We start from the raw sequence: 19,830 nt of genomic DNA, 5'->3' as shown, positions 1-19,830 counted from the left end.
TGCTCAAAAATGAAAGTCTACCGGTAGCGTGGTGATTGACCAAAATCAGGGGCCAATAGGGGAGGTAAATTCCCAAATTAACTGCTGATTTCAAAGTGTAAAATATGCGAAAGGGCACCAATATTACACTAGTGTATAAGACGAATTTGGGGTCTTTGTGTCTTTCGGCGCCCCCAAAATGTCACTGGAGGCAGTAGCCTCCCCCCTTCAACCAAGATACTGAACTCTACTCATTACATAAAACTTGCCTATCAAAAGAGGCCTTTAGCTTAGAATTCAAATATTGTTTAATTCCAGTTTATTTAAGAGAAACAATTTAGATATTTAATATTCAAATTTAGGTAGCTATTATAAACAAGAGTCTATGTATGTATATACTCTCGGGTACCTATTAGCCGAGGGGGCCACTAATAATTTTTCGAAAATTTTCCACCCAGGACATTCTTATTCCAACTCTCCCCCCCCGCTTATTAATTTTTAAGATTTTTTCCACCTCCCCCCCCCGGCTATAAGGTACCCGAGAGTACTGAATTTCATAGCTTCTACAATACGTAATTTGTAGTAAAGAGACCAAACTATTTTAACCGTTAAAAAGGGCTCAATGGTTTCACTTATTTTGTGAATGCTCTCCTCAGTTCCAAAAATAGTGTCTTGAAATATAAATGTTTAAAGTTTCACCATAACTGCTACGTCAAAAGAATTTCTTATCACAAACTGTAGTCTGTGGATAACCCCAGTTCCCATATTGTCTTTATCACCAAGTTCAAGATTCCATTGCTTCGTCCGTCCCATATTCATGAAAAGATTCAGGAAAAAATCATTTTACTGACCATGATTCACCTCGCCTATCAAAACCAAATTTCCGATGATTTAGCCAAAGAGTCTATATTTCACTGACCATATCATCATCATCGTCAAGGTTATCGAGAATAAACCTGAACTGATGAACGAGACGATCTTGCTTTTTATTCAATTCTCTCATACTGTAACGAACTTCATCGATTTCGTTCTCATGGCGACCTCTCCAACGACTGAAATCCAACTTGCTCAACGTCGCGTTGTTAGTTGCTATAGAGATTGATTCACCTTTCATTTCCTCAACCTGGACAAGAATCGTTAAAAAATAATATAAATCAAGCGAAACAAAGTATCCGAACTAAGCATTGGCATTGGGGGGGGGGGCCCTGTGCACAGTTTTTTAAATTTTCTGACTCAATTTTTTTTTCGTTGCGGGATCGCAGATAGAAAAAGAGAAAAGCCCGTAGATCAGAGAAAATATCCACCAAATTAAGTTTCCTTCAAAATGCCCTTTTTTAACCATCCTCTAATTAAATTTCCAGTAAATTTTCTTTTCAACCGTTCCCCATACTCGTGCTTTTTCAGGTGTCAAAACAAGTTTTATTCTTATTCAATAATGATTTCTAGTCAATAATATCTTTCAACTGCCAAATTAAATTCTTCTCCTCTAAGGTATTCTTACCAAAGGTGCACAGTCTTCGTGGAAGAATGCTTTCATGTTCAAGTGTGTTTTCTTAGGGATCATTCGTTCCACCTGTACGCATCTTTCCGCTTGCATGATGAGCGCCATGGCTACACTTTGTGGATACTTCCGAGAAAAGGTGGTCGCCAACAAAGCTATGTACAGACTGATGGCAACCACTGACGTCAAACCCATGTAAGAACCCGTCAAAAGCTGAAACAGAAGACAGTGAAAAGTCCAAGAGAGGATTGAAATAAAACAACATAGGCTACGTCATATCTTCCTTCGTTTCGAGCTTAAAACTCCTACTCTTCGGGATATGAGCACTGCTCTTCTTTTGAATATTGAAATTCTTCGGATAAATCGCATGCGCACTGAGGTTTTAATGAAACAATCTAGAGTTTCGAAACCTAAGCCAATCAGCTATGTTTTAAACATTCTTTTATTGGAAATCTCTATTGATAAACATATTTTGTGAAAGTTGTCTATTATGTTTAAAATTCCCGCTAGGGGCTACTAGTGGCCGCCTATAGCAGTGCCTATAAACCAAGAGTAAGGCCTAAAAGCCTGGAGCTGTCTATTGTGTAGACTAAAAACAACATTGATTTCATTTATTTTTAAAATTGGTAAGACTGACAAGTTTATTTCACTCCAAGAAACGGCTTGTAATTATTTATTTCTATCGAAAGCTTCGGTAATCACAACAGACCTGTAGTAAAAAAGCATTTATCAGCATACCTGTGCAAATGTTTCATCAATCTCCACAAATTCTTTCCATTTGAACTCGCCCACTAATGACATTTGGAAAATATCATACACCATATCATTGATCTCGTGAAGAAATGATTTGGAATGACGTAATTGTGGTCCGCCGAAGATCATCCAAAAAGCGCAACAATACGGAATGTAAATCAATAAAAACAAGACCAGAAATTTTATGGTATCTATAACGACGTAGCCCAGCATGATAATGAAAGGCCCGAAGTAAGGGAAAGGTTTCAGTCTGCGTAATAGACGAAGCCAAATGAAGATAAGTGTGAGAGAGAAGATACGCATGTGGTAATATTTCAATTTATCGTCCTCCAGTAAGAGGTTCAATAAACGAGTTGCCATGACGACCCATACCAACAAATAAACGAACCAATCAAAACAATTCCATCCATCTGAGAAATATCGCTTTCGCTTTCGATTTCCAATGGCTTCAATGGTGTCATCAATGTGACGTCTCTCTTCAGGCCACCTGGGATGACAATATTTGAGGTCGCGTTCTGCTTGTGCGATCACCCATTTCCCATAAGCGTTGTCACGTCGCTTGTCGATCTGGATCTCCACAATGTGCTGTAAAGGATCGAGAGAGAAGAAAACCTTATAGAATATTTAATCAGTTTACACCATAAGACAACATCAGTAAATTCATGTCTCGTGAATATCGGAAAACGAAAGTAGCAGAAATTATGAAATTTTCGGAAAAAACTGTGATACTGTAAAAAGATTTCTTTCTGTACGAGCTCAATGACAAACTTAAAAGAGTATATACTCACAGTAGCCATGAAATAGATGGTCAAGCCAACTCCGATCACCTCAAGCACTGTAATATGCCACCACAGCGAAAAGGGCCGATAAATTGTTGGTCCCATTACCGGCGTTGCGACGCCAACTGCCGACCATAAAAGTGCGTAAATGACGTTGAGAACGAGACTGAAAATTGAAGCCTTTCGACCAATCAGCATCCACTTCTTTTTGATTAATAATTGAATGGCTGGATGGACTACTAAAGATACTTCCCAATGCTCAACTACTTTCTGAACATGAACGAAAGAAAAAAACTCGTTATTATCTTTTGAAGGGGAGAGTGAATCGTATTCCCTACCTGAGAGGATGCGTTTAATATAGTACATAAATGGTAGAGAGTGACATTTTCCCGAACACACATCTACCCAACCTCGTTTCCTCAGCGTATTCTCATCCTTCCGATGTTGACTGAGACTATATCGTAACGAGATTGTTGTCTAACTTCTGAGTGCCCGAACATATTTACAGCTGAATCGATTCATCTTGAGCCTTCAAGGAAATCAGCCATGAAACACACCTCAAGGGGCCAGATATTTGGTTTAAAATAGGGGAAAATTAGATTTAGAGGAATTCAAGAAGAAAAAAAAGGAATTTAGCCAAGAAGATTCAGATGTCCAAGAGAAGAGTTTCGAGGTAGATATTCTAACAGAAGAGTGCTCACCTCCAAGACGGACTTGGCAAGTTCACCTTTCTTAATCTGTTTCTTGGTCACCATCTCATTCAGTGACAATTCACGTTTTTGACGTTCTCGTTCCATCTTGGTCAAATATTTCCAACTGATCTGCAACTCCTCATCTGCTAACAACTTCTTCTCCAAGTAATTCAAATAGCAATATAGTTTTCTATTGGCAGGATCTTCAGCGTAGAATTGTTGCAAGGCCAGGAAGGCTACACCAGGCATCTTCTGAACCATGATGGAGAGACATGAAACACCTTGATCATCGTACACTGCAGATGGAGCATTCTTGCTCAATAAATAACGCGCAGCTTCAATACGTCCTGAAAATCGAGAAGCAGCAGTAATATTAAGGAAATATTTGAGTACAGAATAATTTTGTCTTACAAGTCTGTGGGGGGCATTTCCAAAACAAAGCTAATTTTTTAACTCCTCTGTTCAATCGATTTCTTTTTAGCCTTCCAAACCCCCTAGTTCTCCATTTTCATTTGAAAAACAGGGGACATGTAAAGGTTAAATTGAATTTCGTTCTTGAAAAATTGTCAACCGGATGAGAAACGAACCCGAAACGAATCGCGATCTTGGTTGCAACCACTGGCAAAAAGTGTTTTTTGACATTGTAATAATTTTATATGAGGTAAGAAGTCAAGCAAATATTGTTACTAAAAAAAGCATATTACCGTTTTCAGCAGCGAGATGGAGAGCAGTACGTAATCGATAGTCTCGATCGTTCATCGATGCGCCCAGCTTCAAAAGGACTTTCAACGCTCCTACTGAGTTGTTCTTTGCTGCGTAATGAAGCGCTGTCTGACGCTCGTCCTTCGTCACGTCTTTTAGTTTCTCTGAAAATGTTCAAGTTTACGAATCAAAGCCTTTAACAGTCATTTAGTGGAATGAGTGCGATACGCCCTCTTTTAATTGTGAAACAGTAGGGATCTAGTGACGCCGCGACCCATGCACCATTGATACCACCCACAGCCACCCGATCAATAAGGTATACAACGATTTTTGTCGACCTTTCCTCGCAATGGCGTAATAGGATATTAAGTAAGGGATCATTCCTTAGTAAACCGAGACAAGATTAGTCAGCTTCAAAAATAGTATTATTTAGAGAATTTTTTTAAAGGGGATAAGCAAATCAGGCCCTTGAAATCTTTATGGCCAAAGACTGACGCTACAGGCAAAACTGTAAGGGAAAGAAAGTTGAATTCTACAAAAATGATTTGTAATATCGGATAACATATATTAGAACGCATTAAAGTCTGAGCGAAATTTCCTTATACATTTGAGTAAGGGACTTAAAACCGTCATAAAGATTTTTATCGAAAAAAAAAATGATAAGACTTACCGTGATCTTGACCCACTAAAAAATCAATCATTTCTACATGTCCCACAGCCGATGCAAGATGAAGGGGTGTCCGCCCATAACGGTCTTTGGCGTCGTAAATAGCGCCCCGCTTGATGAGATATTTTGCGACGTCAGTGTGCCAGTTCTTTGCCACTTCATGCATGACCGTTTGACCGTATTTATCGGTAACGTTGAGGTTGGCACCATTGCGAATGAGACGGTCCACCATCTTGAGATCTATTGCATCGGTAGGGTTCTTACTTCGAGCGAGTTGTGCAAAATAAGTGATGAGTTCTTTGCTTTTGATATATGTATTCTTCTTTTTTCGTAATGTAGTTTCGCCATTGTCGCTACTGTTCCCATCGCTATCCAACATCCCCATCGATGCTCCACGATTGCCTGTTGGTAAGAAACAAGTGATAAAGCACGCTCGATATCATCAAAGAACACGTTATAATTCATAATAATTTTACTCATTCAACTTCAACTGTAGTTATTCAAGTCGTTTATGTCGTGAGTGTTTTAGTAAGATCATAATACAACAATAGATCGCTTACTATGTTTGACGATACTCGTCCTATTGTTGAAAATGTACATATTGAAAAGTCTTACCTGTCAAAAGATCATGCCCTTCGATTTCTCCGCGTTCTTCAAGCGTGCGCTGCTTGACTGAAATGCGTGCTTCATCGAGAGGCGCCGGGCTTTTGTAATTATGGCGTCTGAAAGGCTCTTCAATAACGGATCGTTTGTTTTGAACGGATCTTTGGTTTTGTTTGTTTCGTCTTCGAAAGTTGACGGCATCAACATGGTCCCTGGTTCGATGATTTCTATTGGACGGTCCACCATTTTGTCGTTTTGGAGAACGCATCAGGTAGCCTATATCAGTACCATCTTTTGCTACAAGTCACAGGTAAAAGAATTAGCGAAATATCATTCAGCGGTTTTATAAAATTATTAAGGCATGAATTAATCTAGAGTTCTTAACAAAACGTTGTCAGCTTAAAGGAAAATTTCGATGTGAAAATGTAGATAACGTCAGCAAGATTCTTCACTCTGGCTCATATTTTGCAGACTCTCAGAACTTGAAAAGCTGCTACTTGAAAAGGTACTAAACATGCAGTTTGCTCTTGATGGAAATCCTACAGTAAAACCTTGTAGCTGCCGCAACCTAGCACTAGACAATAAATCGTACCTGATGTTGAGTTGAACTGTTTTCGATAGTCTTCATCCGGTGTTTTGACAATTAAAGGCGGTGTATATAAATTCCGCCCGGCTGGAGGTGGAAATTGTTCACGCCCCGAGTGTATTGTCGATCTGTTACTCGTTAAGGGAATGTTCTCTTCGTCTTTTTCATTCTTTCGAGCCGATTCCAACTTCAAAAACATAGCTAGTGGGACAGAACAAAAATATGATGACTATTAGAGGGAAAATCATGTGCTTACTATCTAACAAATGTTCCAAACTGATTAATGTTTTTTTTTAAATTTGACGTTCCTAAAAATGATTCACGGATATAATATTTTCTTATTTGTTAGAAATAGTGGATTACGCCCATGAGAGCTACTTTGATTGACAGTGCTGGATTCATCAGTCACCAAAATTAGGACAGGAGGTTACTTAGGAACATTTGGGTACTTTGGTATGTGCAGACCATAACGAAGGAGCTTTTTTTACCTTTCAAAGTCTCTTAAAATCGAATCAAAGTTATGAAAATTTCTTAAAGGTGAGACAGTTTTCGAATATCGCCTCTCTGATGGTCACTTTTGGGACCATTCAAAAAGTACGTTCGTCGCCGAGGGGGGGGGGGGGAGGGGGTCAGCAAAAAAGCGAACAAAAACGAACGGGGGAGGGGGGGTCAAGTCGAACTGTGTACGTTCGCTTTTGCGGGGGGGGGGGTGCGTGACTTTTAACTTAGTCTATGAAAAATCTTTTTCTATCTATCTCCTAATTACATTTTTTCTTTGAATCGATAACCGAAGATAATTGTTAATCCCCTAAACATTTGTGTATGTTATAATTGTTTAGCAATTATTAGATAATTAGAGAGCAAAAAATTAAGGTGCGATAAGATTAAAGAATAACGATAGAATCGGGGGGGGGGGGTAAAAAATTTTGAGATTCGAACGTACAAAGGGGGGGGGGGTACTTCAAAACGAACGCTAACGAACAAGGGGGGAGGGGGGTCTGAAAATAGGGAAATTTGGACGAACGTACTTTTTGAATGGCCCCTTTCGCAAAATTAAGTCTCTCTAAGGTAAAGTCTGTGAAATCGACAAGAACCAGCAAGAACAGCAAAAAAGAAAATAAATAAAAAGGTTTAAGATCTCGAATAAAACCAAAACGCTTTTCCTCACCGTCACCAGTAGATCTTTATTTGCCGTCAGGTTTCAAGTAGAAGTATCACACTAGTTTCTTCATGACAAAATACAGAACGTGGTATATTCCAATGTGCAGAGGTTATCAAAATTCTCGAAATACAGTACTTGATTTCTTCTGACTTTCTTGTTCTTTGAAAACCGCACGCTGAAAAAGATAGTAAAGAGAAAGAAGAGAATTTCGATAGCCGATTCATACAGTGTTATGATAAATATTTTAATGAAGTTAAGGTTCTATTGAAAAATTAAGTTTCTTAAAAAGAAGAGCACATATATTCTGGCAATATCAAAGTAGAATATGTATATAAGTAAGACCTACCTTTTTGTCAGCTTAATACCTTACTTCCCCCGATGTGTAGAAGATTATCTGTAATGAAATATGGTTCCGATCCATGGAAAATCGAAAAAAGGGTAAAAATATTCTTATAGAGAAGTTAGATTTGATATAAAATTTGCATGAATGCTACATAAGATTTCAAAATAATTCAAAATATATTTGATTCAGAGGAGACGATACAATATTGAAAGAGAAAGTCCACATTAAGAATTCATTAAACCAATTCAATTCAAAGAACTTTGTCATTCTCACCGTTTTGAAAATATTTGCTCTAAAAAAGGGTAAACTCCATTGCAAATTTATACCTAATGCTCTTTTTCTTCGGAAATAAGACATAAAAACTTATCATAAAATTTTCCAAAATAGATAGGTACGAGTCAACAAATGCACATTTCTATTAAAACTTGAGTTTCGTGCTAAGATTTTTTCTATCGCGGGGAAAAAGGCGACCAAAATATTGAATTTATGACCGAAGTTTTACTAAGCAAATTTCTTCTCCGACGAACGTATCCCCTAAAAAGTACATTTGAGATGTTCATTAATGTAAGAAGTGTTTCCAACGTACTTTCAAGTACCTTCATATAAATGTTGAATAAGCAGAACAAAAACTGACATAAATCTTTGGAAGTTAGATTCAAATTATTGTCCGAAAGCTTAAAGGGACATAACAGTAGTAAAATGTAAACATTGCACGAACCACGTGTCATTAAAGAGAACAATTGAAATCACCTGTCCAAAACAAACTTGCAAAACAATTGAAACAAACATTTTTTATTTTGACATGTGACATTTGTTTTGATTTTGTATCCCGCTCCATACGGTTTGTTTACAAATGTCATCAGTACTGTTATGTCCCTTTAACTAAAGCATTGTAAGGCGTCCACCAACTAGTCGAGAGAAATATCGACTTTTCGATATAATCATTTGAACAGGATCCTTTTCTTAATATCATTTCCGACAAAATATAAAAAACATCAAACTAAGCCACAGAATGGTATAATACATTTTATCTGAAGTTTAATAGCGATATGTATTCGAGATAAATCGAGGGGGGGCGGTATAAAGCAAAATTGACATGTCTCCAAAATCACCGTCCATTTGCCCGACGACGGTAAAAACACCAAAATACCATCGTCTGTTTAGGTGAGCAAAGGCGATATAAAACCTTACATAAACTATCGACTTTGTTTTCTATCACTTACCGTGGCCCTCAATATCCTACGTCTCCGAAACATAAACTGCGTGTTGATCATGGGGAACGAAATAAATAGAAAGGCATTTTCGCGCGCTTTTTTCTGACGTCGGATGACACTGTAGTGTTTATTCATTTTTATTTTTAGAAGTGACGTAAAGTTTTCACGACGAAAATGTATTCCGTTTGGTCCAATGCAGCGAATTCTTTTTAATTCATTTGATATGTACACGAGCTAGAGAAAAGATCGCAATTTAGAAAATGTTTTCATGAATTGTGAAATTTTTGAAGAATGTATTCACAAAATACAAATGAAAATGAGACTTACCTCAGTAATGAACGTATTCTTGAAGAGTTGGGTTGCGGAACTAACCCGTTCATGGGAGATGTGATCACCAGTGAAGGAAGTAGCACCAATACAAGACTTTCCGACGATACCTACCATTATTTACAGAAGAAATTGTCAGATGCAACAGCTTTATTGGCAACCCAAGGTGATCGTGAAAACAGTTTGATCCAGAAACTAGACCAGTCATCTCGAGAATGCCAAGAGTTGCGTAACAAAAATACCTCACTGAAAGCAGAGATTCAAACATTGACTGAAAGGCAAGTAGAGGTCGATCAAAAGTTGGAAGTTGAACGACGCGATAAGATCTCTTTGCAGACCCAAATAGATTCTCTTGAACATGAAATTAAAGAAGAAAAAGAACGGTTTCGGTTGTGCTTTGAAAAACTGAAGGAAGCTGAAAGCAAAATCTTTGGAAGCGATGAATTAGCTAAGAAAATGTACTCCCTTGCAACTGACTCTTGTGCACAATCTGATGTACTAAGAGAAGAAGTTGGCTCTCTAGAAACACTAATCGAGACGTGTAAATCGGCAATGTCTAAACTAAGTGAAGAGAAACAAGAGCTTTCTACTAAGTTACGTGTTGTCGAAACAGAATACGAAGGTTACGAAGGGACCATGCAAGATGCGTTGGCTGATATTGAGCTATTGAAAGATGAAAATGTTAGACAAGAAAATTATATCAACGAAACATTAAACAGGTAATTCTTCTTTGATTATTTACCTGAAGGGCAGGAAGTATAATAAATGATCGGGTATGGTCCGTTTTAAAATTTCGTTTCTAAATTTTTCGTGATTCTTGAGTAGCTGGTCAGAAGTGAAAACAAAAAAGGTGGAGAATCACAAAACAAATGTTGAGTTTATATCAAACGGTGAATTTGAATCGACATCTATATTTTCTCAAAGATCTGAGCGATCGGAACAAAAGGAGAAATTATTTATATCTATATCGATGGTTGAGTTGCAGCTAGTTTGAAGCCCATCTTCGGAACTTTTGACGCTTTCAATAAGTGCCCCTTACCCATTCCCCTCACATGGCTTCACCCGGGCGAAGGTTCTTTCATTTGTTAAGTGGACCGCTGCGAGTGGGAATCAAACCTCACTCCGTCGCCTGTGCGACAACCAAGGTCAAAGGCCACTACACCACAGTGCCTTGATAACAAGTGGTATTCTTTCAAGAATTGAAAAGAAGGGAGGGGGTGTTGAAAACCCCATGAGTTTCTTCTCTAAAGCAGACGTTACGACAACGAAATTAATTTTTTAATAGATTTCGGGAGATATCAGTGCATTTCGATAGTATGAAAACGTTTGTCAAGCAACAACAGTTAAAAGTGGAAGCTTATCAGAAGAAGCTGGCATCTTATGGTGACGGTGATGGAACACTGAGAGAAAAAGTCAAAACCCTGGAAGGTGAAGTCATCATCGCCAAGAAAGAAATGGAATCACAGTAAGTCAATACTTTCCTCCCCATCTTAAGTGTTTTTTTCGAGAGTGTCCTACGGTCTACGAAACCTACTTTCTCTCAAATATTTAATTCAGTTAGAAGGTTATTTATGAGTGTCCATAATCATCGTGATATTGTTATTAGAATCAGGTCCTGTCAAGAAAAGCGTCAATCTATATTCTGAGTAGACGATAATTTAAACCAGGTGTAGAAACAAGATGTAATATAATCTGACATCCAGAAGCATAAGTACTTGAATAAGACTTAGTCGACAACTTTTGGTAAAGTGAAAAAAATAAGGCTCGAAAATCAGTAATCCTTGGCTGTCACTCCCTACCATCACGTTACTTTAACATAACGTAAAACTTTTTTTTTATTTAGGGAAAAGGTGTGCTCGACTAAAGGTGGACGACCTTCAAAAAAACGATCGAATCGTACAAAGGTGACCGGAAAGAGTTGAGAAGAAATACGAATCGCTGCAAGGGGATATGGGGAGAGTGCGAGAGGAGAACATCGCGTTGAAGTTGAAGCAAGATACCATGAAATCACAGGTAGACGATGAGAGGATGAAGGGAGCAGAGGTCAAAATGCAGTTGGAAAGAGAAAGACAACAAAATGGAAATATCCGGGAAGAGCTACGAGAAAGCAACAAGAAAACGCGTGAAATTGAAATGAAGCTCGCGGAGGTTTCAGGAAAAGGTGTGTCGTTCGGTAATATGACGGAAGTTTGGGAATCTGAACGCTCCAACTTCAATAAGAGTCGAGAAGATCTAAAAATTGAACTCATGAATGTTCGTAAGATTAAGGAAGAGCTTCAAGTCAAATATGAAAAGAGTGAACAAGAGTTGGCAGAGTTACAAAGTAAACAGGAGAAACGAGAAAGAGAATTCAAGGAGATTACAGAAGATCGCAACCACCTCAAAGAAAGCATGGACAAAGTTTCAAAAAAGAAAGAGAGCTTAGAGAGCGAGGTAGAGGAGAAAGACATTAAGATAGCGACTTTTTCGAAATCAATCAGCGAGAAGGAAAAGAAAGTGGTCGATCTGGAAGAAAAGTTGAAACATTGTCAAATGATCTTCATGGAAAATGATGAACGTTTCCGAATGGCTGAGAAAAAGTTGAAATTACTTCAAGAACAATGTAACGAAAAACAGATCATGAATGAGAAACTGTGTCAAACCATGACTGAAACACAACAATCACTTGCCGTAGAAACACAAGAGAAACGAGATTTAGAAGAAAGACTTCGTGATCTGAGAGACGAATACGAAAGACATCGTTTGGAGTCTGAACACATTCGCACGAGGCTGACTGAAGAGTTGAAACGAATCAAAGTTATTATTCAGGTAAAATAATTTTAAATTTCTTTTTCATTTGAAAAGTATGGAATCTTTATAGAACCACTGCTCTTGATTATTTAGCAATTTGAAATTGGGAGCTTAGTGTTGGCAAGAAGATTGATACTCTGAAAGTAATCAAATCTTTTAAAATGTATATATCTAGAATGTATCTCGAGTTGAATGCTCTAAAATTAACTCTTTTGTATTTGGTTCTACTATAACGGTGAGCTAGACACTCGGGGTTTTCTCGAATCAGTTGTTAGTTGCTGAGATATTTTTTACCAATATAAACATTTATCTCTAGCTTTCGTTTCTTCATTTCGCAGGGAGAACATGAAGATCGGACGAAAGAGAAACAGGCTCACCAAGAAGCTATCTACAAGTTGAATAATAAACTGAAAGAGATGGCAGACATCATCGATACTGATCGTGATCAAATGATGAAATTGCAAGACCGTGTCTCCATGTTGACCAGCAGGAACGATGATATGGCAAAACAGATCACACGATTGGAAGAAGATATCTTGCACAGAGAGAAGACCATTAGTAAGTTACAAGCGAAATGCAAATAATTCTTGAATTTGAAGATTTGTCGAAAGCTCCTTTCCCTTAAGAAAATTGTTGAAAAGGGCCTTTCAGACGAGAGATTTGAACGCATTAAACAAACATTAGAGATTACATCAGTACCCATGTATTGAATATCTTTTCTAATCACTTTTCGCTTGTTTCGTTTTTAGAGGACCTCGAAACATCGAACGCAAAGGAAGGTGAATCATTGGTCAAATATCAAGATCAAGTCAAACGATTAGAAGAAGAACTCAAGCAATCCAACGAAGAATTCGACAAATTTCAAACTGAGGTATATGAAAACATTCCATTAGCGGGATATGATACAAAACTACTGAACGACACCTAAAAGAAACAAGCTTTTCTTTCGAGACAATCTAAAAGAAGCCTTCTGCTACGTACCTTTCTCGGGTACCTAATAGCCGGGGGGTTGGAATAAGCGGGGGGATTAGAAAAAATCTCAAAACTTAATAAGCGGGGGGAGGGGGTTGGAATAAAAATGACCTAGGTGGAACATTTTTGAAAAAGAGGCTAGTCCAGCAGAATTAGGACAAAAGAGGGGAACTTTCAAAAACATTTATAGGTACCCGAGAGTAGGAGGATTTGGTGCAAAGATGTACAACCAAAAAAATCAAATCAACTCCATAAATGGTTAAATAAAAGCCTTTGAAAATAAACTCCTTTACCGAACCCATTTCAGACCCATACCTTAGACCACGTGCACACGCTACGGTCCCGCTCCGTAACGAAATTCTTACGTCATTTCTAGCCAATAGCTGACCAATAGAATAACTTCATTTCAGTTCGTAGCGACACGAAGCACGCTACCTGCGGTATTTAGTAAACAGCTGACACCGATACACAGTATAATAGAAGCTTCACAAATACCCAAAGGTCTTCGGTCTCTTCTCCGTGATGAATATGAAGTTTATTCGTTTATTTTATTCACTTAGGTCCATTTGTTTGAGAAGTTTTGGCGCCAACAACACAAACAATCAATAGTTGAATTACAAGACGAGCTGGACTCCATATCTGCCGAAAAATGATGCTGCTAATGAAGACCGTTAGAAGTGAATAGAATAATGTTTCAAATGTTTGCCAACACACTCACTGTGTTGGAAAATTGGGAAAGTGTCACCACCAGAGAATAATATCGTTCTGAATTCAAATTGGACTTAAAAAGTTGTGATTATAACATTCTGAGAATATGAATAGTGCTAGAGCCAGGCAGATAATATGATTTCTTTCAGGTTTTAGTTGTGCTTTTAAAAAATGTTGTGAAAGAAAGTTGATCGTAATATAATGAGAATAAGAACACACTTTAATTTGTTATTTTGTTCAAAAAGTATTATTTCCAAGAATTCCTCATTTTAATCGATAAATAAAATTCTAAAACAAAACAAAAAATATAATCTCGTTTGGTAAATTGTAATTTTTTATATAAAAATTTCTAAATTATCGAGTCTATTTGGAAGATCCATTTTTCAAGCAGTCCCATGTGCAGTCTGAGTTTGATTTGAATAGTTTCTTTTCAGATTTATACAGGTATATTGTCTGATAGTCCAGTCAAATACCTCAATCGGCAATAAATCAAAGTAAATTAATTTGAATCATGGTATAATTTGAATCATGTTATCTAATGTAATGCATGGGTAGAAATCCAAAAATTTGATACCTGCTAATGTTCAATGTATGTAAATGTTGTGCGGCCCTGAAATCATTTTCCCGCACGTGTTCTAAATCCATATTTCCAATCCGTCTCTATGGTGGTCCAAGAGGTATCAAGGCTTCTTTGATTTTTGGTGAACTTTGAAGACAGTATAAATCAAAGCCATAATTTTTTCGTATGACAAAAACATGAGAGATGCAGTGAGGACAGTTTGGTATAATTTCGATTCCATACCTTTGTATAAGCCGTTGAACCCAGATGTCCTGCAGCAAAAAAAGAAGACAAAACAAGTGATACTTTTGTGGACCTACCTGGTTATGCATTTAACACATTTATAATTGATATCTACGTGACGTGACCATTAAACAATCAGAACACAAATAGTGACGATCTATTTAAATTAGTCGTTTGTTTCTTATAAAAAAACGTTTAGAAACCAAAATTTCATGCTCTTGAAATATTCTTTCATATTCAAGACTTCGTGAGCAAAAAAACAACATCTATCTCTAGTAATTCGGCTAAGAACATTGATGTATGCTTATTAATAGTGATTCTTATAGATAAAGATGCGTTTTTCGAGCCGAAAAAATCTTTTTTTTACCAAAATCTGCTTGAGCCATCTTTTACATACTTTCATGCAAAAAATCAGAAAAAAATAATTATCCAATATTTCACGAAGTCCAAAAAACCCATTTTTTTGCCGTTTTTTGGCCCAAATTTGGCCAAAAAATTTCTTTTTCGAAAATCGGGCTCCGTCACATTTTGGCCACCACCATTTTGCACCTTTGTACCAAAAATCAAAAAATTACTATGATTCAATCCTGAGAAAAGTTGGTAACAGACGAACGAACGGACGGACGGACGAACGGACGAACGGACGGACGGACGAACGGACGAACGAACAAACACACATTAATTTATAGGACCTCCACCGGGGTAGGTCCAAAAATTCAAAATAATGAATAACATCCCAGAATTCGACGTGTCACGATGGGAGCTCGAGTTTGTCAGATTCTCGGAAAATATTGACAATGATACAGATTGCATACATTTCTTTATTAAAAATGCAGAATATAAAAAAGACTTACCTTAAAACCTCTTCCAATACACTTGACATTGATCCAGACCCGTCCTTACTTCTCCTTTTAGCCTACAAAAGTAAAATACGACATCCGAATGAAAGAGTTGTATGTACAGAATTTTCTGCCGATTCAACGTCTGGGTTTTACTGAATAATTAAATTAAATCATCTCGAACCATCCCATTTTCACCTTTCATATTTTACCGAATTTTGGGCTTCATTCCCTAATGTACAAAGTTCCGTCCAAGGTGGGTTTTCAGGCCATTTTCCCTTGACTAATTAGCAGACAGGTCGAGTTTTCCAAATGATAGACGAAGAGAAACTTACCCTCAAACGACATTGAATCAATTGTAAGGGGTAAGTGATGACGGTAGCCACTGCTTTCGCAAACCCACCAATAACGAATGATTCGAACGATGATAACGTCTGTGAAAAAAAGGAAAGCTTTGTTCTAGTCTTGACTCAACAACCATAGCTCCCTACATTATTTTTTCCAGTATTATTTTTGTTTCTTTTAACATAGTCTAGTACCTCTGGAGATACCACTTTACCTTATTACACGAATATTACTAGGCAAAAGTATTCAACGACCTTGAAATTAACACGCAAAAAATTAACACGAATTTTATCTGCTTGTTCAAGGACATCACCAGGCTGGTTTTAATTAAGGGGGTTTTTATCAACACTGAGTTTTTCAATTCGTGTTAAATGACTAGTAATATTCGTGTAATAAGGGACTATTATATCTATGTTAGTAGTGTTATGTAGTATATAATTGGTAATGCACTTGTCATCTTTTCAAATAAAGAAAAAATAAGGAAGATTGAAATAGAATGAAAGTTGGCAAGTATCCCTGTACAAGATAATGTGAGATGTAAAACCGACCACCGCAATTATATCTAATGTGGGACATCTTTGAAGAAACTTTCGCAAATAGTTGCTAAGGAGATAGAAATTTACAGAGAAGAACTTACAGCTGTTTTGCCTCGTGCTCCTCTAGCTTTCAACACAACTCTTTTCAAAGCTTCGTAAACCATAAAATGAATGGCCGGGTTTCCTGACAAAATAAATGACGCCTCAACGCCATTCCACAAGGCGTGTACGCCCTCCTCTTTTGCTATCTTTCTCATACCATCTGTAGAAAAATAAAAAAATATGTTAATAATTAGACCACACTGGTAAATATGATGTGCAAAAAGAAACTAAAATCCATCTTTCATATAATTGTACCCTATTACACGAATATTACTAGTCATTTTATAAACACGAATTGAAATATTTCATGCCAATAAAAACCCTCTTAATCAAAACCAGCCGCTGTTTCCTTGAAAAAGCAGAAAAATTCGTGTTAATTTCAGATCGTGCAAATTTCAAGGCCGTCGAATACTTGCCTAGTAATATTTGTGTAATGAGGTAATCTGATAAGACGCCCAACAAAGATAAGAAGGTAATATCTAGAATTACCGATCAATCCGTTGAATTTTTTCTCAGGTTGTTCTCCTGCTTCGTCTTTTAATACGCCTTGCAACTTCAATCGTGTGTTTGTCACCCACAATGGAGTGGTCATCATAGCATTGATACAACCTAGCCAAGAAAGGGTCAGAGTTATCTCAAAGTTAAGGATCCAAGCAAACATGAGTTATAGCGTAAGGGAATCACATTTTACATACAGAAAAAGGCCCACACCATTTGAGTCTGACATTCCATTTCGTAATAGACTATTTAAAATTTAAATATTCTTTCTGTTTTCTGTTATTTCTGTTGAAAACGGATTCTTCTGTAAAAGTAACCGCTTGCAATTATTATACGACCCTCGAAACTTAATTTGGAATCGTTATAGCCGAATTTTCTACGAACCTGCTACGTAGCCTAGCACCAAATCCCTTCCAACAGATGCTTTCAGCCCGTTCGAGTTGGCAATCATTTTCATGCCATTGAACGAATAGAAGTAAACAAAGTTGGAGCAATACAAACTGGTCAACACGGGACCCAGTCCTCTATACAACGCTTCCCTGAGAAAAAGAAATGAATTATTCTAAAAAAGAGGCTTGGAAATAATTCAGCTAGCAGAATAAAAATTTCGCATTCGAAAAAAAATTGGAGAATTTAGTTCAGGTGAAATCCTTTTTTTTTTTCACTTGCAGATAATTAGGGGTGGAAATGATTTTTTGGTTGAAAGTTGCAACAAGATCTAACTAAGAGAGTATGTGTCATCTTTTAGTTCCGAGTTAGGACATATGATATCACACTTAGGTTCTAAAGGTGACTCCAAAAGCTACAAACTCCAGTACTATGGGATTGATAGACCTGTCTCCTTTAACTTAAGTATTCTTGAAATATTAAAAAAAAAAATAACAAGTGATACTTTTATGGACCTACTTGGTTATGCGTTTAACACATATATAATTGATATCTACGTGAGCATGAACGTTAAACAATCATTCAGAACACAAATAGTGACGATTTATTAAAATTAGTCGTTTGTTTCTTTACAAAAAAAACTTTTAGAAACCAAAATTTCATGCTCTTGAAATATTCTTTCATATTCAAGACTTCGTGAGCATAAAAAGACATCGATCTCATCAAAAAATTGAGTAATTTGGCTAAGAACATTGATGTATGCTTATTAATAGTGATTCTTATAGATAAAGATGCGTTTTTTTGAGCTGAAAAGTTTTTATACAAAAATCTGCTTGACCCATCTTTTACCTACTTTCATGCAAAAAATCATTCCAATTTTTCACACAAAGTCCAAAAAACCCGCTTTTTAGCCGTTTTTGGGCCCAAATTTGCCCAAAAACATTTTTTTTCTTTGAAAATCGGGCTCAGTCACATTCGAGGGTTTATAGTTATGCATCTTTGTGCAAAAAATCATAAAGAATAAAAGAGCCAATCTTGTAAAAAGCTAAAGACATAAAGAAATTGAGTAATTTGACTAAGAACATTGATGTATGCTTATTAATAGTGATTCTTATAGATAAACATGCGTTTTTTAAGCCAAATAAATTTTTTTGCAAAAATCTGCTAGAGCCATCTTTTACCTATGATTTTTACCTTCATGCAAAAAATCAAAAAAATTTAATGATCCAATTTTTCACAAAGCCCAAATTTGCCCAAAATTTTTTGTTTCGAAAATCGGGCTCCGTCACATTTTGGCCACCACCGTTTTGCACATTTGTACCAAAAATCAAATGATTCCTATGATTCAATCTCGAGAAAAGCTGGTAACGAGGACGGCGGGCGGACGGACGAAACGACAGAGGTGAATTTATAGGACCTCCACCCCCACCGGGGTAGGTCCAAAAAGATTTTTTCTTACACCCCTTCTTCATCAGCCAATTTCTTCATAGCTTGAAGTGGACCCACTGCTTTCAATTTCTCATCCGCTGAATAAGTGGAAAGAAAAGAAATTCATTACCATCATATGCTTAAGTTGTTGGGCCGAACGATTCTAACCAAGAATTCCTTCGGAGCACCAGTTTCTTTTTTCCATCATAAACTGTCCTCGTGCACATTAAACATTCTTTACAGACTATCATATCAGGAAATCAATACTTCTAGAAAATGATCACGAATCAGCATGTAAAAAGTCTTCAAAGTCTTTCAGAATCAAATTTTTTATCCAATTCGTCAGTATCACACTGGAAAAGGGTCACCTAAATCTAAAAAGTTGCATGATATGATATTACACAATTCAAGTCGTTGCAGTGGTGCATATTCTAGATAATCATTCATCGATGAACATACCTTGGAATCTAGTTCTGACGATATCCAGTGGATAGAATGTGGACATTCCGACAACACTTCCTGTGGCTCCAGCAATGGCATGCACCAAATTGCTGTAGGAAAGCAAGTCTTCAAGAAGTCCATTCTGTCCTGACGCTGAGGAGGACATTGTGTTGTCTTTTATTTAGTACTGAAGTATAAGGTTTTTTTCACCTGGAAGAATAACAGAATGTCAATAAAGTCTCTCAGTGTTTACAAAGACGTTACAGCCGTTAAGTTGACGTGATCAAAACGAAGGTCTACTAGGACACTAGGTTGCGTATACAATGGTCATTTTATCGTGAATGGGAAACTGTGAACAAAAAATAAAATTTGAACATGCAAAGTTCCTTTTTGACATGCATAATATAAATATTATCGTAAATCGCTTTCTCAAGCTAAAAAACTATAAAAATTGCACACCATCACTAACACTCCGCACCAATATCCTAAATACATGAAAATATTATGATAATATAATTCTGTAAATCTAACTCTCATTGAACCTAGAGAACTTCTAAAGAGTTGTGAAAAATTGAAATTCAAAATAGCTACTGTAGAATACAATATATTAATTAAGAAAGTAAAAAATAAAATAGGAAATTATAATATTTTCTGACTAATATCAGTACTAATTT

At 36.8% G+C, this 19,830-nt stretch overlaps 4 protein-coding genes across 4 annotated transcripts; 2 read left to right on the top strand and 2 right to left on the bottom strand.

Moving 5' to 3' along the window:
- Positions 1–494: 494 nt before the first annotated feature.
- Positions 495–7,603, bottom strand: LOC136807317 (transient receptor potential cation channel subfamily A member 1-like). Its single transcript, XM_067063925.1, has 10 exons — positions 7,431–7,603; positions 6,269–6,463; positions 5,689–5,973; positions 5,077–5,475; positions 4,409–4,570; positions 3,714–4,051; positions 3,022–3,282; positions 2,219–2,818; positions 1,481–1,693; positions 495–1,102 (listed from the first exon to the last, which is right to left on the bottom strand). The coding sequence occupies exons 2-10, from the start codon at positions 6,459–6,461 to the stop codon at positions 884–886; spliced, it is 2,670 nt and encodes an 889-aa protein (XP_066920026.1). The 5' UTR covers positions 6,462–6,463; positions 7,431–7,603; the 3' UTR covers positions 495–883.
- A 1,636-nt stretch (positions 7,604–9,239) lies between these two features.
- On the top strand, positions 9,240–11,230 carry LOC136808546 (tropomyosin-2-like). The gene is made up of 3 exons (XM_067065077.1): positions 9,240–10,027; positions 10,594–10,773; positions 11,152–11,230. The coding sequence occupies exons 1-3, from the start codon at positions 9,273–9,275 to the stop codon at positions 11,228–11,230; spliced, it is 1,014 nt and encodes a 337-aa protein (XP_066921178.1). The 5' UTR covers positions 9,240–9,272.
- LOC136807226 (golgin subfamily A member 6-like protein 22) lies at positions 11,180–13,957 on the top strand. The gene is made up of 4 exons (XM_067063825.1): positions 11,180–12,116; positions 12,437–12,656; positions 12,848–12,969; positions 13,631–13,957. Exons 1-4 carry the CDS (start codon positions 11,259–11,261, stop codon positions 13,721–13,723), a joined length of 1,293 nt encoding a protein of 430 aa, XP_066919926.1. The 5' UTR covers positions 11,180–11,258; the 3' UTR covers positions 13,724–13,957.
- Positions 13,958–14,020: 63 nt separating this feature from the next.
- LOC136807236 (peroxisomal membrane protein PMP34-like) lies at positions 14,021–19,367 on the bottom strand. The gene is made up of 8 exons (XM_067063837.1): positions 19,175–19,367; positions 18,747–18,813; positions 17,285–17,439; positions 16,892–17,011; positions 16,402–16,562; positions 15,755–15,853; positions 15,435–15,496; positions 14,021–14,609 (listed from the first exon to the last, which is right to left on the bottom strand). The coding sequence occupies exons 1-8, from the start codon at positions 19,320–19,322 to the stop codon at positions 14,459–14,461; spliced, it is 963 nt and encodes a 320-aa protein (XP_066919938.1). The 5' UTR covers positions 19,323–19,367; the 3' UTR covers positions 14,021–14,458.
- Between the last annotated feature and the right edge of the window lie 463 nt (positions 19,368–19,830).

This window comes from Clytia hemisphaerica, unplaced genomic scaffold, assembly GCF_902728285.1.
Source record: "Clytia hemisphaerica strain Z4C2 unplaced genomic scaffold, Clytia hemisphaerica genome assembly, whole genome shotgun sequence".
Classification (NCBI taxonomy): domain Eukaryota; kingdom Metazoa; phylum Cnidaria; class Hydrozoa; order Leptothecata; family Clytiidae; genus Clytia; species Clytia hemisphaerica.
The sequence above is the reverse complement of the archived record's forward strand: the minus strand, read 5'-3'. Positions and strand labels throughout refer to the sequence as shown.